At 39.2% G+C, this 22320-nt stretch overlaps 1 protein-coding gene across 1 annotated transcript in view; it reads left to right on the top strand.

The window, feature by feature from the left end:
• Nucleotides 1-13460: 13460 nt before the first annotated feature.
• The window catches only part of LOC106929699 (ethanolamine kinase 1), a 31804-nt gene continuing 22944 nt past the window's right edge, over nucleotides 13461-22320 (top strand). Inside the window, exons 1-3 of the mRNA XM_088006557.1 lie at nucleotides 13461-13861; nucleotides 17352-17614; nucleotides 18901-19053. Coding sequence (XP_087862683.1) covers nucleotides 13721-13861; nucleotides 17352-17614; nucleotides 18901-19053 — 557 coding nt within the window. The 5' untranslated portion in view covers nucleotides 13461-13720. The remainder of the gene's footprint in view (nucleotides 13862-17351; nucleotides 17615-18900; nucleotides 19054-22320) is intronic.

Raw genomic sequence — 22320 nt, 5'->3', positions numbered from 1 at the left:
TAAAAAAAAAAAAACTTCTTTAAACTCACGAATGGTCTTGGACGTGATGCAGAAAGCAGCAGCAAAGAGGCTATGTGGAAAACCTCGCGCTTTGTATTGTCATCTCTTTGATTCTTTTTCTTCTCCATAAGGCTTCCTCTCCTCGGAGAGACAATTGAGGGTCCTCTTGCTTTTCTTTTTCTCACCTAAGGGCATATGCTGAGCCTGGACTTGTTACACTCCAACCACGTATCGAGACAATTCAAATGCTTCGCGCGCGCGCGCGTGTGTGTGCGAGCGAGCGAGAGGGGAGCGCGCGCGTGTGAGTTGTCCAGCTGTACACGTGGGACCGCGTTCAGAGGCTTTTGTGATAGAATATGCTCCTGCCTCGCTTTGTTGAGAACCAATGAAATATGTATTGACGCAGAGGAGGACTAAACAGACAGCCTAAAAACACAGGTTCCTTTGATATTGTTTTGCCTTGACCATGACCACGAGGACCAAGTATTGTAGCTTTTGAGTTTCTCTCGGTTTTTGCGCTCCTGAACTTTCACTTTCCTCCCTTTCCATCGTCTTTAGTACACATTGTACGCTCCGTTGTAGACCTCCTCCACGAGTGAAAAGGGCCAAAGTTACAAGGTGGCGACTGAATGGGGAAGAGAAAAGAAACACCAACGAGGCTTTAGCTGGTTTTATTTTTATTTTACAGGAAAACCTCGGTGAATATCAACACAATCCCTCTTGTTAAAACCGATAAAATTAATTACTCGTGCATGAATAGGCAATGCTCCCCCGCCCCCCAGAGTCAAACTTTCTGTCATCTTCTCAGCCTGGAAGCGTATGTCAGAGACATTTTGTGAAAGAAAAGCATCTTAAGAGTTGGAATGCAGGAAGACACTTCTCCCTTTAAATCTCTCAGGGTTTGAATATTTTATGTGTCACATCTTTTTTGCCCTTTTTCTCGTCTCTGTCTTGCTGTTTTTAATTGAGGGAGCTGAAAAATGATAGAAACCTTCAAACTTTGAAACGCCTTTCAGAATCAGACGCCTTTGCTTTTTTTGTGTGAAACTCTCAGATTTGTGTGAAGAGGAATTCCTTTGGCTGACAGGCTAAAAGTGATACAACATCCCGTTTCCACTGATTTCAGTCCTAATCTCCATTTAGTCAGATTACAGCTTCTGATCCCTGATCAAACCAAACTCACTCTGGGAGACCGTACAAAAGAATATTTATCAAAATCAACTAAATGGCTCATTTAGTCATTTTTTGCATTATGTGTCCACAAGCTTTGCACTTTTAGAAAGCATCCATGAACATAAATTTTCAAACTGGCCTCAAATTAGATTTATGTCAGGACTTTAACTGGGCCATGCTAATAGATAAATATGCGTTGATATTTTATTGTAGGTCTGGCTGTTTGTTTAAACCATATTTTATAGCCACATCGTATCATTTTATAGCACAATCAAGTAACTATTCAGTTATAAAAATGCTGCATATCTATCAAAAACAACTTAGGAAGTTTGACTTTGTAATTTAACACCTTGAAATTGGACGTTTATCTTTTTAAGAAACTCCTGCTTTTTTTGAAACTCTGCCTTCAGGAAGTCATCACAGCATTAACCCTTTAACAAAGTTGTTTTTATATATTTGCACTGAGGAGGAGCTCATATAATGCACTCAACAGTTCCGCTAGGTGTTTGCTAATTGTTGCTGGCTAGTTTGAAGGAGCCAAGTGTGGGAGTCGCAAGTTGGAGCTGGTCTGTCAGGCAGAAACTTAGAAACCGCAGCTCAATGGAGGAGCTGCATATCGAAGGCGGTGCTAGGTCCACTCAGGCGTTTTGCACAGCTGAATGGTTGCCATGGAGATTAAATTATTTATCAAACATGCATGAAAGAATCAAAGCAACACTCCAGATATGTTTTTGATGAGGGAAAAACCTTATAACATGATGCTCAAAAAAGTTTTTTTTTTTCCACTTGAATAATGTCCTGCCACTTCGGGAAAGCAACTAAAATTCTTGCAGACCCAGAATAAAAAAGCTTATATGTGTTGGAAAGTCAATAACATGGCCAAAGGAATTAAATCATTTCCCCACAACACTAGTAAAATAATACAATACACACATACAAACACACACGCACACATTTCTCTCGCTGGTCCCATTGGCTTCTTTTCACACGTCGTCTTCATTAAGGTATTCCATTCCACCCCGGCCCCATTACCAGCCAAATATATTTAAACACACGGTCACACACGCACACACACACGGCGAAATTCCACTTTTCTCTCTCTGTCTAAGCATCTCAGAGGATTTGAGGACAGATTGTTTCTCCACCAGACGACCGAGCGACTGAATTTTATTTATTATTTTTGCTAGCTGCCCATAACTTGCAGACAGTAGCGAACCGCCGGGCTGCGTGGACAAACTGTCAGTGTCCGCAGTTATGACGGAACATATCGTGTTACAGCCCAGCATCCATCGCCTTTGGGTTTTAAATGTCTGACAAGACTTAAGTGTGTTTGACGCCAGTTTGGACCGGTAGCAGTTTTGTCTAGTCTCTAGAGTGTTTATATTTTTAGTGACATATTAGTCTGTTTTGGGTTTTTTTTTTCTTTTTACTTTTTTGTAACTGCGGGAGAAAAGAAAGCGACAATTTCCAAAATGTTGACCGTGTGCTAAGTGAGTTTTTTATTTTTTTATTCCCTCCCTTTGGATTTTAGTTGCTTTCCCAAAGTGGCGAAGATTGCCTGTCGCCGCTGGGCATTCTCGACTCGAAACACTGATTAGTTATCACTTCATGACAAAATATATACAGCAGTGTCAACAACTAACTTTTAATTTCTTGTCTCATTTTTTGAAATGAGTAAATATTTAAAACAGAATCAAATTTTACAACAAATTTTTGGAAAGTTGAGTTTATTTTCATAAGTAACAGCCAGGCCTGATTACTGCCAGACCAGTACAAACAAGGAACTTCTTAAATAATATGACAGTATTTTGTATTTCAATGTTTACTGAACATTATAAATTACAAATAAATGGTAAACGTTCAAAAGAGTGGGTAGTAGTATAAACTTAAGTCCATGAATATTTTTAAGAACAAATTGTTGTCATGTCCCTTTTTGTTATCCAAAGAAGACATAATTTTTAATGAGCAGTGATTGGAAAAAGAAGCTTTAGTAGAGAGGACGTTATTTAAAGTGCCACGTTAATTCTTGTCAAAGAGGCTCTTACTTTGAAGAAAGAAAGGAAGTAGTTCTTTGGTTGCCATGAAGTAGTCAGCAGCTACTACCAACACGCCCGGTTTCTTTGGTGACGTGATAATCAAACTCTGATGTGGACCAAAATGGTTAACTCTGGTCTGCCTAAAATCCAAGGTCTCGATTTGGGTGAAGTGAACTCTGGTGCGGTTCAAATGCCAAGCAGACTGGACCACTGGAAGAAATACTACAAATGCTAAAATCTGACACCACTCCATTGTTGTTTACATTTTGTTAAGAGAAAAATTGCACTCTGTGTCTTTTAGAGGTTTTTGTGTCATTTCCTTGCCACGGTGCTGCCACAGCCCTTGTAGGCCACATGGGCAATACATGGGCCCTATATGGTGGTGGGCCCACATGGGTTTGCCCATTTAGGGCCCATGTAGGGCCCATGTAAACTGTGGCCCTATATGGGCAAACCCATTTGGGGCCATCGTGGAACCCACGGACAAACCCATATGGGACCCATATGTATGCCCAGCTTTCCCCCATATGGGTCCCACCTAGGCATGCTGGCAGGGAGGTGAGGAGGTAAGCAGGATTTTCAATTGGTTTGGTTCATTTGACAAAGTGCAGTGTGAAAGCGAACCACCCCAGCTGGAAATACAACAAATGTTGCAACTTTCCCAATCAACCTGATACTACCAGACTATTAGGCATTAAAACATCCTTAGTTTCATCTGGGAAAGCACATAAAGGATCGTTTTTAATGTTGCTTTTTACTATTTGGACTACCTTACAATACAACATCTTGAAATTGCAATGCACAAACAAAATGATCCTACAATTAATTTTTTTTTTTAATCTGTGGTTTGTCAAATATTTACCAGTTTTACCTGAAGATACTGCTAAAATCTCACCTCATTCTTATGAACATGTGTTGAATGTATCCTTACTGAGCTATTGCATTTTTTTTTCTATAGGTGAAAATGTCCATCTAACCAAAAATAAAATAAAAAACAACAAACAAGAAAAACAACCCCTGCATTTCTATTTCCTTTCTCTGTAACGTCCCGACATTCCTATCACGTCCCAAATCAGATAACATTTCCACTCGGTACTCGGCGCCTTTCATCTAGTCAATTTAACTTCAAATATGTGTTTATGTGGCTTCCTTTTCTGTTTGCGTTTCCCCTGCCCTGTGAAACACCTCCGAAGGATTTCATTTACCAGAGCAGAAGAAGAAATGCTTGCCCTCTCCACCGGCTGCCATGCGGAAAGCGCTGCTCAGCTCTGCTCACCCGTAAGTGTGGCAACATTAGTGAGGTGGGGTGTTGAGGTAAAAGGGGGGATGTCTGCGCCTAACAGCCCAACTGGGGAATTACTCAAACATGCCGTACAGTAAAATTGCCGTCCTCTATCCTAATAGATTGCTGCGTTGCAGAGCTTTAAAACAAGATCCACTATCATTACTTGTTTAATTCCTTCTATTGGAGCGCGCTGCTTCAGATTTCTTCTTGACTTTCTCGTCGGCTGATCAAACGAAGCCCATTGAGCGTGAACAGGTACGGCGAAGTGGATGTTAACAAGACGGGGTACTTGACCGATGTTTTTTCAAATACAGTACAACGCCCACCCCCCTTCATCAAAAGAAACCCAACAGCAGCTCTGAGGGCAGAGCTGTGTGATTTTTCACTAGATGAAAGTGAATATGTAATTAACATGCTATAATTGCTGGCAGTCTCGCTTTTTATTCCAAGATAAAGTGATGCGGCGCTCGCTCTAAAGCCAAGGTCAAGGGCCCAGCCTCCTGTTATACATATTTAATGGACAAAGACAAAATGTGACCGTGTGGCTTACACTATGTCTTTACATGAAGCTGTATAGTATAATACACTTGCTAGTGGTTCAATAAATCACTGCCAAGTGCTGGTCAAAATGCATTATTCATCATTTTTCTATTCATCATCGTGGCTATTTAAGGTTGCTTTAAATCTGTAGAATAGACGCTAGCCAGAACAAAAACTAAACATTGAAATAAAATGACCACCTTTTAACTTGTCTTCTTATTCAAAGACGTTAAGAATTCTGAGTTACATTTCATTTCCTCTTAACATATTTTCTGTCTTCCAGTTTTTTTAAACAGTGATGACAGTGATCTGTCATCTGTCACTTCGAGCAAACGCCCTGAATTTTTTAAACTTAATACAAAGAGTACATTGGAAAGCAACTAAATCAATCAATCAAAAAAAAAAAAAAATTCCATCAGAGCATCATCTCTGGCTTGAAAACCATAATCAGTGAATCTCGCTGTGCTCCAGAGATATGAAGGCTTTGGAGCGCAACTCTACCTGTGCTTCAATTAACCATAGAATTGCACAAATTGAAATTATGAAAATAATTTTGCATAATGTAAACATAATTTGGAAGAAACTCACGTTGGTCGATTCATTTCTTGCGCTAGAATGAGGTGTTTTTTGGCCATGTCAAAATAGGTGTATTTAGCCAAACTGCAATGGACACTTTTTGTTTTTTGCATCACATGATAAACATCCGGATGCTACTACTGGTGGAAACAACAAAGAAGACGACTGGAAATAGTAGGATGATGGGGGGGTGTTGATGGGGGGGAAGAGGGGGGTTGGACAATGTGCAGCTGGTTCGACCAGAGCTGTCACAGCATCTCACAGTTCATAAAAAAGTTGTGTGTTATTCCAACATGTTGCATCCATAGTTCTTCTCTAAAATCGCCGACTGCAATGTCCCTGAAACGCTCCCGTAGCCACTCCCAAGTATAATGCCTGAATAAGACGCTGATGTCTCCTCTGATGGATGATAGATGATGAGCGCCAACACCATGGCTGAACTATGAATGTATCTCATGTAACTATTTACATCCATTGCCATGATTTTAATGACTTATCATGAGTACAAGCTTATTCTCGTGTGATCTTAACTTCATTTCATATTATTTATTACTACAATTGCAAAGTTGTGTTTTCAACAATAGCAGAAAGTTGATAAAGATTTGCACACATTTGTATTGGGAACACAGCTGTTGTATCCACATTAACAAAAGTAAAATAAAGATGCATATTAAAAATTATGTAATCTTTTGAATTTTCTTTCTTCTTTGAAGAAAGAAAATTCTTCTTTCTTCAAAGAAAGAAGACTTTGAAGAAAGAAAGTCTCATGGGAGTCAAATGACTCCCATGAGTCATTTGACAGGACAAATGACTCATGGGAAGTTAGTTTTTTATTTATACTTTTTTTTAAACTTTGCATTTAGCAAAATTCTCAACTGGACATTCAGTCATAGTGTTTATTTGTCTGTAATAATTATACAGTTGTTTAAAAGAAACAGTACCTCATGGTCTTCTACTTCGAGGCTCCATGTGGGCAAAAACATGACAGAATTTTACGATGGTGACAACATTAAAAGAGAAAGTGGCTGAGATCAGATTTAGAAATACATTTAGGTTTAGTGAGTTCTTCGGTGCATGGATGACCTCATCTGCTGCGGCTTGAGTGGCTTGGCGGCCTGGCAGGGCGCTAAGGAAGTGGCACACACCGTTTTATTTTACAGACAGAATACAGCAAGTCAAGACTGATGCTTAATGCCTTGCAGGTGGTTTTGAAGATGCTTACGCCACTCAATGACGTTACATTGTTTAGAGAACATCAGCTTTATGTATATATGTAAAAGTAAATATAAATTTACCAAAACATTCTTTCATTTTAGTTGTTGGGCATCACTTTAGACTTACTTGCAGTATAAAATATACTCTGAGAAGGACTGTGCATCCTGTAGGGCTGATGGAGCCAAATCCGGACAATAGCTTTTCGTTTTATGAACAGTGGTGCCACCAAAGGAGAACAAGGGGAGGCCAATTCATCAATTTGTCTAAACAGCCAGTGAAAAGTTTGCTGGACAATAACTTGTCCCAGAAATGATTGTGATAAACAGTTAAATTGTTATTTTGAGTCCATTTTCAACTCCTGTAATAACAAGGGCTTATTAATGCAAGCATATCCACTCACAAGATTGAAAACAACTAAAGAACGTTTAACACTGGAACTGGAAAACATTTTAAATATTCAAAATAAAACAACCAAAGGGACAATAATTACAAAGGATTATGAATTCTCAAAATTGCATTTCAAAAAATAATAATCACTCAGCTTAGACAGGGAAAACAGGCAAAAGCGGCAGGTAGCGCAAACTATTTTGTACTCTGTCAAATGTTTGCAGCGTTTTTCAAAATGCTGGGTCTTCAACAATATGGAGCTGGAAACTGCTGTTCATTGTGACAGATTACACACCACTACTTTATAGCTTTTTATTAGTTATCAACAGGTGACACAAGAAAAATTGGGAAACAATTAAAATATTTTAATCTATAACAGAATAATAACAGAAAGGTCCATCCAAATGAGTATTGACTCATACTCATACTCATGAGTAATGAGTATTGACAAAGTGGAATAAAACCTACAGATTGTAAATGACATCAAAGTGCAACAGAAGAAAATGAGTACAATACTCATTCCAGTGTCCTATCCACACAGCTGATCTCTTGGTGACGATTAATTGCAGATGCAAAGTATTTTCGTGGCTCTTGTAAATCAGCAGCACTTAGCCCCCCCAGCCACTCGCCTCCTTTTCCCGAGAGCCGACGCCTGATTCCTACATGTCACCCTCTCTACGTAGTGAAGAGACGGCGGGCGTCATGTCTGTCCTCGGCGGTCCGCGGCAGACGTGAGAGTTAGAGTGTTAAATGGACTAACTGCTGCCTTTGTCACCGGGGCCCCGCCGGTGTCTCAAGCCCAGTGATTACTGCCGACCCACACAAAAAATGACGTTTGTCTGACAATAAAATGGGACACTAACCTGTCTGAAAGCCGTCTCTTATTTGCCTAGAACAAACGTTTGGCTTCGGGAGAACTGTTTGACACACTTTTCCCCTTGAATAAAGAGAGAAGGCGAAGTCATCCGTTGGCTCACGGTAATGGCCTCTCATTGTTGGCCGGTGAGGATGTGGCGCTATTCATACCGGCGGATGATTGAAAAGAAAATTGAATCTCTTTTGATGTGATAAATGTGTCTATTACTGCATTTGCACACAAAATGTCTGTGGAAATTATAGTGGGGAGGCATGGCTCGAGGGAAAAATACATAGGGAAGGCATATTGGCTAGATTTTGATTGGAGCTGAAATATAAATATACTGTACTGGTAGTAAAATGAGTCCAAGCTCCCTGATTTTTTTTTTCCACAGGAACTTCACAAATGAAAGGCCTTGAGAGCCTCAATTGTAAGACTATATAAAAAGGTTAAATGTCTACAAAGCGCTGCTGTCTCTCTTCTCCACGAAAAGCTCTTTGATAAAGGACACAACTGTTTGCCATACAATGAGAGGTTTAGCTGTTGTTTGTTTTTTATTATTATTGTTATTATTATTAATTTGAAGAACTCCTAAAGGACATGAAAAGGATGAGAAGGAAGAAATGGAGACATTGTGGTTTATGAAGCATTTCAAAATGAAGGACAGTCATTTAAATTTCAAAGGCAGCTGACAAAGTACTGAGTACGACGGAGTATTAGGGCTGCGCTATGAAAATAACAAAAGTGAAATTACGACAATAAAGCCGCAATATTACAAGATTTAAACTGTACAAGAAAAAAGAACATTCTCTTAGTATTACGCGAGTAAAGTCATAATGCTACCATAGTCATAAAATTCTTGTAGCATTACAACTTTATTCTCAAAATATTTATTTTATTCTTACATTATAACAACTTTATTGTTGTGTTATTTCAACTGCATCCTCATGAGTTATTTTGATTTTATTCTCGTACAAGTTTATTCTTGTAGTAATCTATTTTTTATTTTCTCTTAATGCTGCGTCATAATATAGAGTAAAATTTCATTGAATTTCTCTCTGTGTAAACCATATGAACATTGGTTTTCGTCTGTTAATGATTTATTTGGACCATAAGCTTTTCTTCACAGAAAGATTACGTAACTAATATCTTCAGCGAATAAAACCAACAACACCAAAGTGTGCAGTGTCTACAGAAAGTACTCAATCCCTGGGACTTTTTGCTGCTTTCACAAATCAATCATTATTAACAAAATAACAAGAAAAAAACCTACTTAAAAGTCTTAAGGCTTTCTGAAGGCCCTGATCTGAACTCTACTAACAATTCGTGGTTTGTGCCATGAAGGCGACCGATTCTAATAAACTACCAGCGCTGTCAAAAAGCTTTAAGAAGTTTGACCTTGAGGGGTTGAGAGGAAAAGCCAGCTAAAATTTCAATCCTGCACATCTAATTCTTGTTTCCAAAACTCTTTGACGAGGTATGCTGTTTAGTCAATTCATCTGAAAAATTGGTTTCAAGGTTTAAGAAAAATAATTAAAAAAAAGGAATATGGCATTCGTGGTCCTGATGACTGAATGTAGACATGCTTCATCAGTATTTCTATCACATATTGTTCCTCAAAGAGTCTTTGTTAATGTTTTTCAAAAAGTTACTTCTTTTAAGGAAATTTTTCGAAGGAAGTATTTGGAAGTAGTTTTCCTTGGATTGTTACACTTTCAATCAAATTATTCTGATCTTATTTGGTTTAACAGCTACTTAAATGCCAAGGTCATTTTCAGAGTTCAGGTTCTGTATTTGCTCATAGTAGTTCTCTATTGAACCTACAGAGGCAAAGAAGAGAAAAAAAACAAACATCACATCCTATTAAAACTCATCTCCTTTGCAATAGATTAAAAAGAATGTTTTCATTTCATAATTCTTTAACATTGATGGTATGGAAATAATTAAATACTTTTTTTCTTTCATGTTAGTTTTCAATGCTAAAGCGCCGTTTGTTCCTTACACAAAAACCTCATTAATCATCCATTATTGTGTTTTGTGAGTTTCTTTGATTGGAATTCCAAGTATAAATGATGCAATTAAAATTCCATACCTTTTAATTTATCAAGTCTCTCTGCCAGAGATCTTGTGAAATATGCACTTTGTGTTCTCGTTCATTTTTATGGCGTTGACTGGAACATCTGCGGTAATCACTGGTAAGTATAGACTCGCTGTGGTAAGAATCCCACTCACTACAATCACCCTCTAATTTTTGTAGCGCAGTACCTTTTGTCTATTTTCTTATAACAGTTTTTTTTAGGTTGTCAAACTGCTAATACACACGTAGACAGCGATGAAGGTGTCCATCTGAATGAGATCAGGATCATGAAGCAGTTAAAATGGACAAAAACAACCTGCAGCTACATCTAGGGTTTCCTATCCACAGCTAATGAAAAAGTTCGATAGCAGCACATCTCTTCATCCAGCTGTGTCGCTAAATTTCCGGCTATTTGCTTAACTTGGTCCGCGATGTTAATGGTCTGCCTTTTAATTCTGCTGCAAATTTTTTGTTTTTCTTGGAGGCTAGATCTTGCGTACTTAGCTCCATATGTCAGCATTTTGGTTCCAAAGTGCTGACATATATAGTATTCTTTAACTGTCCCAGAACACAAAACACATACTGGTTTTTCACCTTGAAGTACAGATATTCGTTTCCCCATTGTTCAAATTATTGAAACAACAGTCTGCGTTGCGCATTGAGTTTTCTTTTCTTGGATATTTTCAGGTTAGCTTGACGATGTCTCAGTTTTATTCACTGGCAAAATCAAAAATCGGATTGAGGTGAAGCTGTTGCACTCTGGTGGCGAGAAGCCGTAACGTCTGGTAGCAATCGGAATACACTGGGAGATGTAGTTTATAGTCAATTCGTGTTTTAAACCTATTTTAAGTCAGTCATGGGCCTATCAAACTGTGGGGGGTCCACACAAAGTGACGTGGTCACATGTGGCTTACTGTACCCATTATCTGTTCTCCATAATTCCCCCATTCAGCTGTGTTTGAGGAGACGCATTCACAGCAAATAACACACACACACACCGAATCCAGCCCTCCATTCTGACCCTTACATTTTTAATCAGCACACTCATCCCTCTTTTTAATACTCAACATCTTTGATGATGAGACGACCTTTGATGGCAAGTGAATTTTATTTGGGTCTGGAAGCCTGCAAAGCATACGGCTCGAGACGATCAGCGCGTTCGTGACTTCTAGGCAATTACTGTAATGATGCAAAGTGGTAAACACTGGGCCAGCACGTAAATAATTTAACAGGCTGAAAACATGCTGCTCCAGTGTTTACCAAAATCCTTTTCAGTGCTTACAGACTGATCACGTGGGAACCTTTCATGGCATTGAGCTAAAAGGAGAGGTCATGCTTGAACTGCTTGATTGTATGATATTTAAATGTGACGGACAATAGCTCCAGCTTTTCTTTGAACTCTTCGCTCAGGCCAGGAGAGCCAAACGTAATGCATCTGAAAAATGTTTAGAGAGCGAAAGTCTTTTAATTGGCCAGACTTTTCGTGTGTTTATAGAGTCGTTTTAAATGGAGCTCGGTAAAATAAACTGTAACCCGAGTTTCTCATTGTTGGTAAAATTTTGGAATCAAGTGGCGTTACAAAGTGTCCATCAACGTTGCAGGAAAATTTCATGTGCCTTCATGAGAAAAAAAAAAACTTGAAACATTCAGTTTTACAAACTTACTTTAGGATTGTCTCTAAGTTAAGGCACAGAGGAAGAACATCCGTAGACTGATTTTAATGATGTTTTCTTTTTCTTTTTTTTTTTTTTTTTTTACAGGAATTTTTAGTTTTACATTAAATGTCTTTTTAAATTAAAGTTAAATGTCATTAACTCCATAGAGTAAAGGAAAATGATTCATGGCCCTTAAACTTTTCCACATTCCGTCACAAAGTAGTCTGTAAGTTCAATAATAATATGTGGGGTATTTTTTTATTTTTATTTTTCATTGAAGGCTTAATGTACTTTTATATTGAATCCCTTTTATTCTGACAATCTTACATAAAATCCAATTCAACTGTCAGCCTTCGGAGGTCATCTAGTTAAATAGAGTCCATTTGTGTGTACGTAATTTTCAGTTTGTCTTGTTATGGCCTCAAAAGTTTGTAAGAGAAAATCAGTGAACACAGCCTGGCCATTGCCTTCCACTTGATTCTCATTTCCCATCACTGTTCCTTGTGAGATTTCTCCCATTGAGCTGGATTTCTTGAGTAAAATTTCAACTGGGCCAATCAGCAAACAGAAGGAGAAGGCTTCTGCGCTGTTTTAGAATTGTCACTGGGATGTAGTTTTAGCAATCGCAGTGGAGAAAGTGAACAAAACTGCTCCATTCATGCTGGCTACACTTCCAAATATTGAGCAGGTAAAGTCGAAACAAGAACAAGCGCCTTGTTCGGCTTAATGTATCTCTCTTCGCAGTGGGGGTTTATTGCTTACAGCACATGCAATTTCTGGAAACGTTAGATTTGGGTAAAATCAGATCCAATGATTTAAAACTTCAACAGAGTCCACGCTCCAGGAAGGAATCGTTTCTTAATAGCGTTTAGTCCAAACCCTCTGGACGAAGGAAAGCGTAGAACAAGAGGCTGTTTTTTTACGAGGCTAGCTTACATGTCACAGCATGGTATCAGAATCAACTTTATTGGCCACAATTTTTTAGAAAAACAAGGAATTTAATTTTGGTTACAAGTGTTTACAGCAGAATAGCATGTGCATGTATGGGTATCTACATCAGTTTTTGTACTAAGAAAAAATTAAAAAGGTGCTTTGTGGTAGTGTAATGTGATTTTTTTTCACAGCAGAGCTCAAACCAAATCAGGATCTTTGTTCACGCCCCGTGTTCATTCAATCCGTCTGAGCTTACGCTGTTTCACACAGCAGTTTCTGCAAAAAACCTGCATGTTCCACGATTTACAGCAATGCCCTGAAAATGTAGTTCTACAAATTCTTGGCTCACCGAAGATGAGCACTAAGGCATGACACGTTTTTCAGATTTTTCTTTGCATTTTTTCTTTAAACTATGTATCTCTTTGTTTCCTCTTTAGGTTTATGTTCTATTTTATGTTGGTCTAACAAAAAAAATTATAACAAAATACAAAATCAAACATAAAGTAAATTTGTCTTGTGATCAGAGAATATGCTAAATAAATTAAAGGGTATGGCTACTTTTGCAAAGCACTTTCAATATTTCTTTCTTTCTTCCATCTATTACTATCATTTATGGGCTAAAGTTACTTTTTCCCTATTAAATTCCGGCTGCAACCTGCTGGTTCCTGCTGCTGAACTTGACCCCATTGGTAGTTAATAAGTAAACTCCCGCAGAGTGGCTGAAGATGCCCACAGGAACGTTGGCCTCTGCTGCTGGGTCACACAAATTAACAGTTTCACCGACTTCCAAGTGCCACAGATGGCTCCTCTGAACCGAGCAGAGGCGTTAAATGCTGAGTTCATTTAATGCAAACTGGAAGAAATTCTAAAGCTGTATGGGAAAAAAAGTGGCTCAGGCGAACTTTTAAGCAGGCGTCGTATCTGGACACGTTCCAGCTGGTGAGAGGGCAAAAGAAGTAACTGAGAGGTTTGTTTTCTCTGTCTGAAATGGACCCGGAACATGGAGGTTCTGGGGATCAGCTCCTCCATCTGGACGTTGCCGTTGACGAGCGTGAACCCCGGAGAGGAATCTTGGACCTTCTGAGCAAACTCCGTCCTGAGTGGAAGACGCCGCACATTCAGATGAAGGTATGCCACCGACCGTACGGACTGATTTTAGTCTGTTTCCACTGGCTTCATGTGTGATTGTTGAGGTCAATCTTTTACTTTTTAACTCCAAGCTCAGGCACAGCTGACAGGAAGTGATGTAATGAAAACAGAAGGTGATGCTCCTATTTGAAAAAAAAAAAAAAACGACACACAATGAACACTATTCAAAAGTAATTTAAGTATATTAAGCAGAGAGAATGTAATGTTTGCTACTCTATTTGTTTAATTTGCTAATAAAAGTCAGTTGAAAGCTTATACATGTCTTTAAAAAACAAAAATCTTTAAATATTTTGCTTATAAGTTTGTCTTTTTTTTTTTTTGCTCTACCGGCCTTTATTTGATAGTTAATTGACAGGAAGGTGGGTTATGAGAGAAGGGGGAAGACATGCAGCAAAGGTCGCCAAGGCCGGGAATCAAACCTGCGACAGCTGCGTTGAGGACTAAGGCCTCCATATGTGGGTTGTGCTTAACCCCTGCGCCACCACAGCACACCCTATAAGTTTGTCATTGATAGGCAAAGCTAACTAAAGAGTTGGGTGAGCCAACACTAAAGTGCCAATCATAAATATTAGTTCCGCTAACATGCTATAACACCATAGTATTTAGTGGAAGCTAATGCTAAAGCGCTAAATTTGACTGTGTCGATACCTGCCATGTGTGACAACCTAGTAAAAGCTCAACATGTTGCGCTTCAGGAAGTGACTATAGGTTTCAGGTTTAAAGTTGTTGAGTATTGCTCACTATTTTGCTGATTTTACCTAATTAATCACAAAATGTTTTGGTCAGAAAACATGAAGGACATGAGTAGATTTTAAACGGTTTAGTATAGAACTACGTTGATAGATTCTTTCTTTTGGGAATTATCTGCTCTTTTGAACCTTTGAGGACTGTTTCCTCCTTGATTTTGTTTGCAACATTCAGATGGCCAGATCTTGTTCTATGTGTTTGACAATGTTTGAAAACTCACACTTTCAGACTCTAGAAATTACTCAAAATGCCGTGGTATGACTTGTTTCCTGTTTTGTCGTGGCCATTTACAAATGTCTAGGTTGGGATTTTTGTGCATATTTGTACAAAAACGTTTGCATTCAAAGTGCTTTGAAATAAAATCAAATGTATGGTGGCAAAATCTTGTCTTTAAATTTACAAAAGCCTTAACTTTGCCTGACACCTCGTCAGACATCACCATTCAGAAAAAAGTCTGGAGAAAATCCAAGGTAACTGGACAACAAAGAGAGAATGTAGAAAGTTTTTTTGTGTGTGTGTGTGTGTGTGCGTTTTCAAAGTATCCATTGAGGACAAGAGAACCTCATTCTGGTCCCATGTGCAAACACAAGGTCCAATCTTTCAGAGAAATAGGGTTTATGTTTGTTAGGTGACTGCACATCAGCTGTGTGACCTCTAAATCTACACCGGGTCCTGGAAAATACACAGAGGAGTAGATGTTTCCCTTCAAAGCTCAGATCACACAAGTAACTTTAATGATGTTTTGTGTTCGTCAGGGTAAGGCCAGACGGTTCCTGCTGTCACACCTGTGCTTTGGCATGGGCAGTGTACAATCTGTCACAAGTGCTTTTTCAATTGGCTTCCTCTTTAGTTGCTATTTTCTTGTTCAATAATCTTGTTTACCATCTGAAAGAGAAGGAAGAATTTTAACACAATGCTGTAAATCAACTTCAGGTTCAATGATTTATACACTCCTTAAAGGATAGTTACAAAAATGCTGTAAACGATTCAAGAAATATGGGAGAAAAAAGCAATAGTAAATAAGAAAATTTTCACTTTCATTAGCTTGATGCAAACCATTATACATTGTCCAAAAAAAAAAAAAACAAGCCGTCATCCTCCTACTACTTCCTATTGTCCTCTTTGTCGTTTTCGTCGGTAATCAGTTTTTTCTCAGGGTACTTTAACATCCCTGTTGTTTCTTAAAGGCACCACCTAAACAATGAACATGTTTATTGACGTGATGCATGGCGACTCTCCCGACTTAGACGAGCTCATCATAGTTGCCTTACAATTGATTGTGAATTGTTCCAGAGAAAGCTCAAGATCACAGCTTGAAGACATCCAGTCTGTCTGAGTTCAAGGTCCAATTGTGGCCCTCAAATGCTCCCTTCTTTTCCCAGATTTGAAGGGCAGGTTTCACGCATCCTTCATAGCCTACTGTTTCCCAAGATTGGGATGAGGAGGCAGGAGATGGAGTGGGAAAAGAGCACAGTTTTAAATGTAGGTGCACTAAAATTTAAGCTACAGTTTTACCAGTTTGTGTTGAGGGTCATCACGGTTGCTAGGTGAAAGAGCATATATCAAGGGCAGGAATAACTCAGATGGCGAGACTGTCTGGTCTTCTTGGCCTACATCGACTGGGTAGGCAGGGTCTTTAAAAGTATGTGACCCCTGAATTTGGACACCCATCAATAGAACTGCATTGGACGAACTTTGTGTGGAATCCCTACACTCATCTTTAATTGTGGGCATACAGGATTGGATGGCCTCTGAAAGTGACCATCACACCTCATATTCTTGCTTCAAGCCTCAGGTGGACTCAACAGTCAAACTCCCCTGACTCTCTTAACCACTCAACAAGGCAGATCTCTCCAACAGTCAGTTAAATTTCGCACGGCTACTTCAGTGTGAGGTGTTGATCCTCCTCTCATGATTATTTGACAAGTATCAATTTCAGTAAATCGGATGAAACAGAAGACGGTAGACTCAAGTCCGGCGGACAAAGAAAGCACAATTACAAATGTCAAAACCAGCCCTCCCTCCATTCACCATAAATAATAGATCCGATGTCAGGGTAGCCATGTTTGTTCGCTCTACCTAGATGAGAAACTGTGTTGTGTTCGTGTCCCTTTGGAGGCTCAGAAATACTTCAGGGACCGTGATACAGAATGAGAAACCGTCGAATGACAACAAGGAGGCAAACAGTGGTCAATGCGGTATCTTAGTGTACACAAAGAGGGACGGACAGACTGTCCTGGAACACCTCTGTGCTGTGAAGAGGACACCTGTGTGCATTCCTCTGCTTCCCTTTTTTACAAGTTTGGTTGAAACTTACTGATGTCTCTTTGCTAGAAAGTTGCATTTCTCTCTAGGCTTGGAAACAAATTTGTAAAAAATGATGTTGCTTTCTCAATGTTTGTCTAGTTTTGTGTACAATGTTCCATTTGTATCTGTTGCTAAATATGGTTAGTAGCCATATCATTTTAAATTACTTATGTTTCATGTGACTTTCTGTTTAACGTTTGGAAATAGTTTTCTTAAAGGATTCATACTAAAGTGTGATACAGTATAAACTCTACATACCCTGTTGGTTAAAGTTCAGATTTAAGATTACAGCAGCATTGTGTAACCAAAATCGTTTAATGAATGAATGAAAACAATCGTTGACTGACCATTAATATAAATTTTTTTAGATGCACAGATTTAAACAGTCAATTTCCTGAACCTTGTTGCCCCGCAGACATTTACAGAAGGCATTACCAACCAGCTGATTGGCTGCTACGTGGGCTCTCTCCAGGAGCCCGGTTGTGTTCTGGTGCGACTTTACGGCAGAATGACGGAGCTCTATGTGAATCGCGATCGAGAGGTGGAGATGTTCCAGGTCTTCCAAGCGCACGGCTGCGGGCCCGAGATCTACTGCAGCTTCCAGAACGGCATTTGTTACGAGTTTGTCCGAGGAAATGTGCTGGAGGACGAGCTGCTGCGACAGCCGTCCATCTACAGGTCTCTGCTGGCACCCAGCAAAATCAGTCAGTCTGCAGTTTCACTCTCCACACACAGATTATTTAAAAGAAAACAGGGTATCTGCCAGTTTTAGCAAGTCAAGTTTAAGATTTAAACATAAATATTAAACAGAAATATAGGGGATGATTGGTGGATCCTGCTGGCTCGTCTGTGTTGGCAACAAAAGTGAGCCAATGACAAAGACAAACATCCAGCCAACTGGTGATGCATTTGTATGTACCCATGATGGACGCCAAAACAAGCTAGCAGCTAGCTACCGACCACCTCAAGTAAAAGGTTTTGACTCTAAACAGCATCTGCATCCACATTCTTGACACATATAGTTATTTAAAAGAAAGCAGTGCATCTGCAAGTTTCAGCAAGTCAAATTTAAGACGCTTAATGCTAGCTTGAAAGAAATTTAAGACAAAAAGAGACATTTACAGACACCCTGGAAACAGTGGGTTTTTTTCATATAAAGAAATTGGGCATTTTCAAAAAGATGAAATTATAAAAATAATGTGGCAAAAAATCTTTATATATCGATACAGAGAAAACTCAAACTTTTGGCTAACAGAAACATCCTGCAAAAAAATAAAAATACAAAATACAAATGCATCCAAGATTTAGTAGTCCTACCATCACAAAATTTAAGACCTGTGATTGACGTATTCAAGGCCAACTTTTAAAATCATTTTAAGACAATTTAAGGCCTTCATTTTAGGCACACAAATTTAAGACTTTTAAGTCTTTTTTAATATAGAAAGTAAACATTTGCAAAAAGATGAAATCACAAAAGTGATGTGGCAATAAAAAAAAAATATTGATACAGAAAGGAACACTTTACCAGTATGACTTGACACTTGACATTTCTTCAGTCATCCTGAGGGACGTTCTGCTGGTTTTGCAGCTCACTTACTTGTTATGTTGAGCAATATTATTTATTCCTGGCTCGTTTTATTCATTATGTCCATTACAGGCTGACACCATTATTAACAGCAGTAGGCCAGAACAGCCAGGGCCACAATAGACATCCATCGCTGGGGCTTACCCAGAAGACCTTGCATCCTCCCAGCTAAGATGGCTCAAGAACAAAAAACCAAGTGGATGAAAGGTCACATATGCAAGGAGGCCCATTATTTTAAAAAGAAGAACAAGATAAGAACGCTAAATGGAAAGGGAGTTGTGTTTCTGCTCCGATAATGCTTGTTTGTGCAATAACAGCACTGGCCAGGGTCATCTGAAAAAATGTTTCTTTTTCTTTTCTTTTTTTCTTTTCTCTGCAGATTGATTGCAGCCGAGATGGGAAAAATCCACTCGATCCAGCCAAAACGTGGCCAGCCGACAGAGCCTCAGCTCTGGACGAAGATGTCTCATTTTCTGACTCTGATGAAGAGCAGCATCACCAGGAATCCAGCTGAGCAGGCGTGCACTAAAAGGTAAAGAGCGAGCCGCATAAAAACGACCCTGAACATAAAAAAACTCACATCATGAACATTGATATTCAAGTTGCTGTAGAAGAGTGGCTGTTGAATCTATCAAAACAAACCGTACAACATGTAAAGTGAGGTCATCCCTTGGAGCTACAAAGACCAAGGTTGTACATTTCCAGACATATTAAAAAATGGTTCGGTCTTTACCAGACAGGTGACTTACCTTGAGAGCAGAACTGAAATTCCTTCAAAATGAAATACAGAGATGGACAGAAAATATTTCTGGTGTGGATTCATCTTTGTTTGGTTTTGTTTGGTTTCTCTGTGAATCACAACTGTTCAGTCAGGTGTGAAAAGGTTTAAGGCTGTTTTCACACCTGTTAGTCCGGCAGACTCGGTTCGATTGGGAACCAAAATTGTAATATGTATGACATTTTCAGCTGGTGCGGTTCTGTTTCACGCTGCGCTGTTTCAAATGAATCAAACCCTTTGAAAAACCTGTTACCCTCCTCACCTGTGGCAACGCTGCACCAAGGAAACATGAAAACCTTTGAAGAAGACAAAACTTCCATCTTCACAAAAACAAAATTGGAATAGCATCAGACTTTAGCGGTGGTAGGATTTCTCTTTTTTGTCTTTGGGAAAAGACCACGAGCCATTTCTCAAGCTAGCTCTGTATTTACCCAGAATGCTCTGCTCTGTAGTCCATTTCCTGCTTTTCAACCTACCCTGGTACAACCCAGCCCCTAGTTCTTCACCTTGCTTCATCCACAGGGTCTACAATCTCTGCTGTTGTGAAACGTTTGCTTCATGTTACCCAATTGTGTTCATTGTTGTGATGTACGTAATGCTCCAGTTTGATGCTATGAAGCTTACCTGAAGTTGCCTGCATTGTAAGCAACTATCCTCCATTGCGAAAACAAGAAATGCCAAGTCGAATAAGACTGCTGTTATTGCTAAATCAATATTTGGAAGCATGACCAATATTGACTGAATAGCTTCGTTCACTTCCTCCACTACCATTGTTAAAACTACAGGAAGACTACAATTCTAAAGCAACGCAGAAAATCCACTTCATCGTTCACAACGTCTCCCTCTGTTCGTTGATTGGCCCGGTTGAACGGAAGAAAGCTCAGACTGTTCCGTGAAGCAAGATTTGAATGAAACTCAATTGTCTAGGAAGGCAATGGCCAGACTAACTTCAACCAAACTGAGACTTAGGTTTCTAGGCAGACCACAGCTCACTTTTTTTGTTCTTAATCAGAGTTTGATTGCGCATTCACACCTCCCAAAACAAACTGGACTTTCTAGGCTAACAAACTAAAGTTTGATTCAATCGGACTAAACAGGGCTGGTGTGTTTTAAACAACAGCCTGCCTTAGTCGTTTCTTTCCAATCGTTTCTTTGATAAAAACCAGTTTCAGCTTTTATCTTTGAGGAGTACTCTGTTCCTTCATCACATTCTCACATATTCGGACCTGCTAACAGGTTTCCAGTCAACAGTTGTCGGGTGGGGGGAGTTTTTCCTCCTTTTTTCTGTCCTCCAGTTTTTCATTTTGCTGAGCCAGAATTGGTCAAACAGCTGAAGCCGGGGAGTGGCCCGTAATGGCAGTGGCTTTGCATTATCTCTGACAGAGGTCATGGGAGGCCCTCCAGATACTACAAAGAAACAGACACTCTGCCATGAGCTTCCTGCTAAGCTCTGCCTTATCGGTCAAACGTTCAACCTTGTTTGTGTTTCCATTGAGGGGGCCAGAAGTCCATGCAAATGAACACTGGGAGGGCCTGGCTCTTCTTAGAAAGTGGGTAAGGTAGTTTACCCTAGTCCAGTAGTGGTAATACGTCAACTGTACAACAGAGCTGCAACCGTTGAGCTGTTCCACTGCAAAGTGCAATGTATTTTATTGCTGACAATTTAAGGAAAAACCAACCGAATTAAGTAAATAGCTGTAGTTTTCAGTCTCTTTCCAATCTACTAACCCTAAAAAACACATGCAATAAAGTGCCATCAGAGACTTGAGAATTCAGATTTACAAACACAAAATCTATGATAGAATGTAAGCACTTTGCTTGTACAGAGATTCTGGACCCTTGGCTGTTCAGAGACGGCCAAGGGTCTTCCTGGAGGCGTGGACTCTGTTGAAGTTTAAAAGTTTACACAACCGCTAACGTTTGGCCTGATGTCTGTAATGCGCCATTTCAATGAAGCTTACCGGAAATTGCGTGAGCTGTTAACAACCTCATGGGGAGTAGGGTTAAAACATCTTCGACTCAATATTTGGCCAACACAAACTGAACAACTTTGTTCACTTCCTCCACTGCTGTTGCTAAAACTACAGGCAGACTACAATTCTAAAATAGCACAGAAAATCAGCATCATTGTTCACAACTTCTTCCTCTGTTTGCTGATTTGTCCCGGTTGAAATTCAACCAGAGAAATACATGTCAATGGGAGAAATCCCAGATAGAGCACTGAAGGGAGATGAGAATTGCGTAGGAAGGCAATGACCAGGCTGAGGTAAAACAGGCTCTGGATGTGCAAAGCTGACAGAGACAAACCCCCAAGATTTACTAATCCAGTGGCACGTGGGGGTGCCAGTAAAACCTTTAGGAGAGCACAGCTAAAAATGATGGGATTATTGATTTATACATCAGGCTTTACATTTATGTATTGATTGAAAAGAAATTGACTCTATGCCTTTCTATAACCAAAATTAGCCCAAAATTGTGGCCAATTTTGTGGTGGCCGAAGTTTCTCTTTGGCGCACCACTGCTGTAATCACTGCAAATTGTGACCCTATATTTTTAATATTTTTACTCTTAATTAAACACTACCTTTGCATGACTCTATTGCATACAATCACAATATAGTTCATAGACTTGTCACAATAAGTCAGTTAATCGCATAATAAATTAAAACAAACTCAATAATTTCCATTTGCATGATTTATCATTTTTCTCTTTTCTCTCTCTACCAAAAACAGAATGACAAATATCTTCAGTCTGGTGCTTCAGTCTGAACTGGCCCTTTTATTTTTGAAGGACAATTTTCTTCATTCATAATTGATTATTTTGGTTTTTTTCTATTTTATTTATTTTGAATATTTGAAATTTCTGCCAGCACTTCCCTCAACATTAGATTTTAAAGTTTATTGATCTTTGAGAATGTGTTCTTGCTTCATCATGCCAACGATATTATCATTTATCGCATTATCTTCTGGGACGATTTATCGTCCAGCAAACTTATCGTGACAGGCCTAAAATGCATTCATA

This window comes from Poecilia mexicana, unplaced genomic scaffold (genome assembly GCF_051168715.1).
Source record: "Poecilia mexicana isolate PSO_F unplaced genomic scaffold, ASM5116871v1 scaffold_6, whole genome shotgun sequence".
NCBI classification, from domain to species: Eukaryota; Metazoa; Chordata; class Actinopteri; order Cyprinodontiformes; family Poeciliidae; genus Poecilia; species Poecilia mexicana.
Note: the sequence above shows the minus strand (reverse complement) of the source record. Positions and strands in the feature narration are given on the sequence as shown.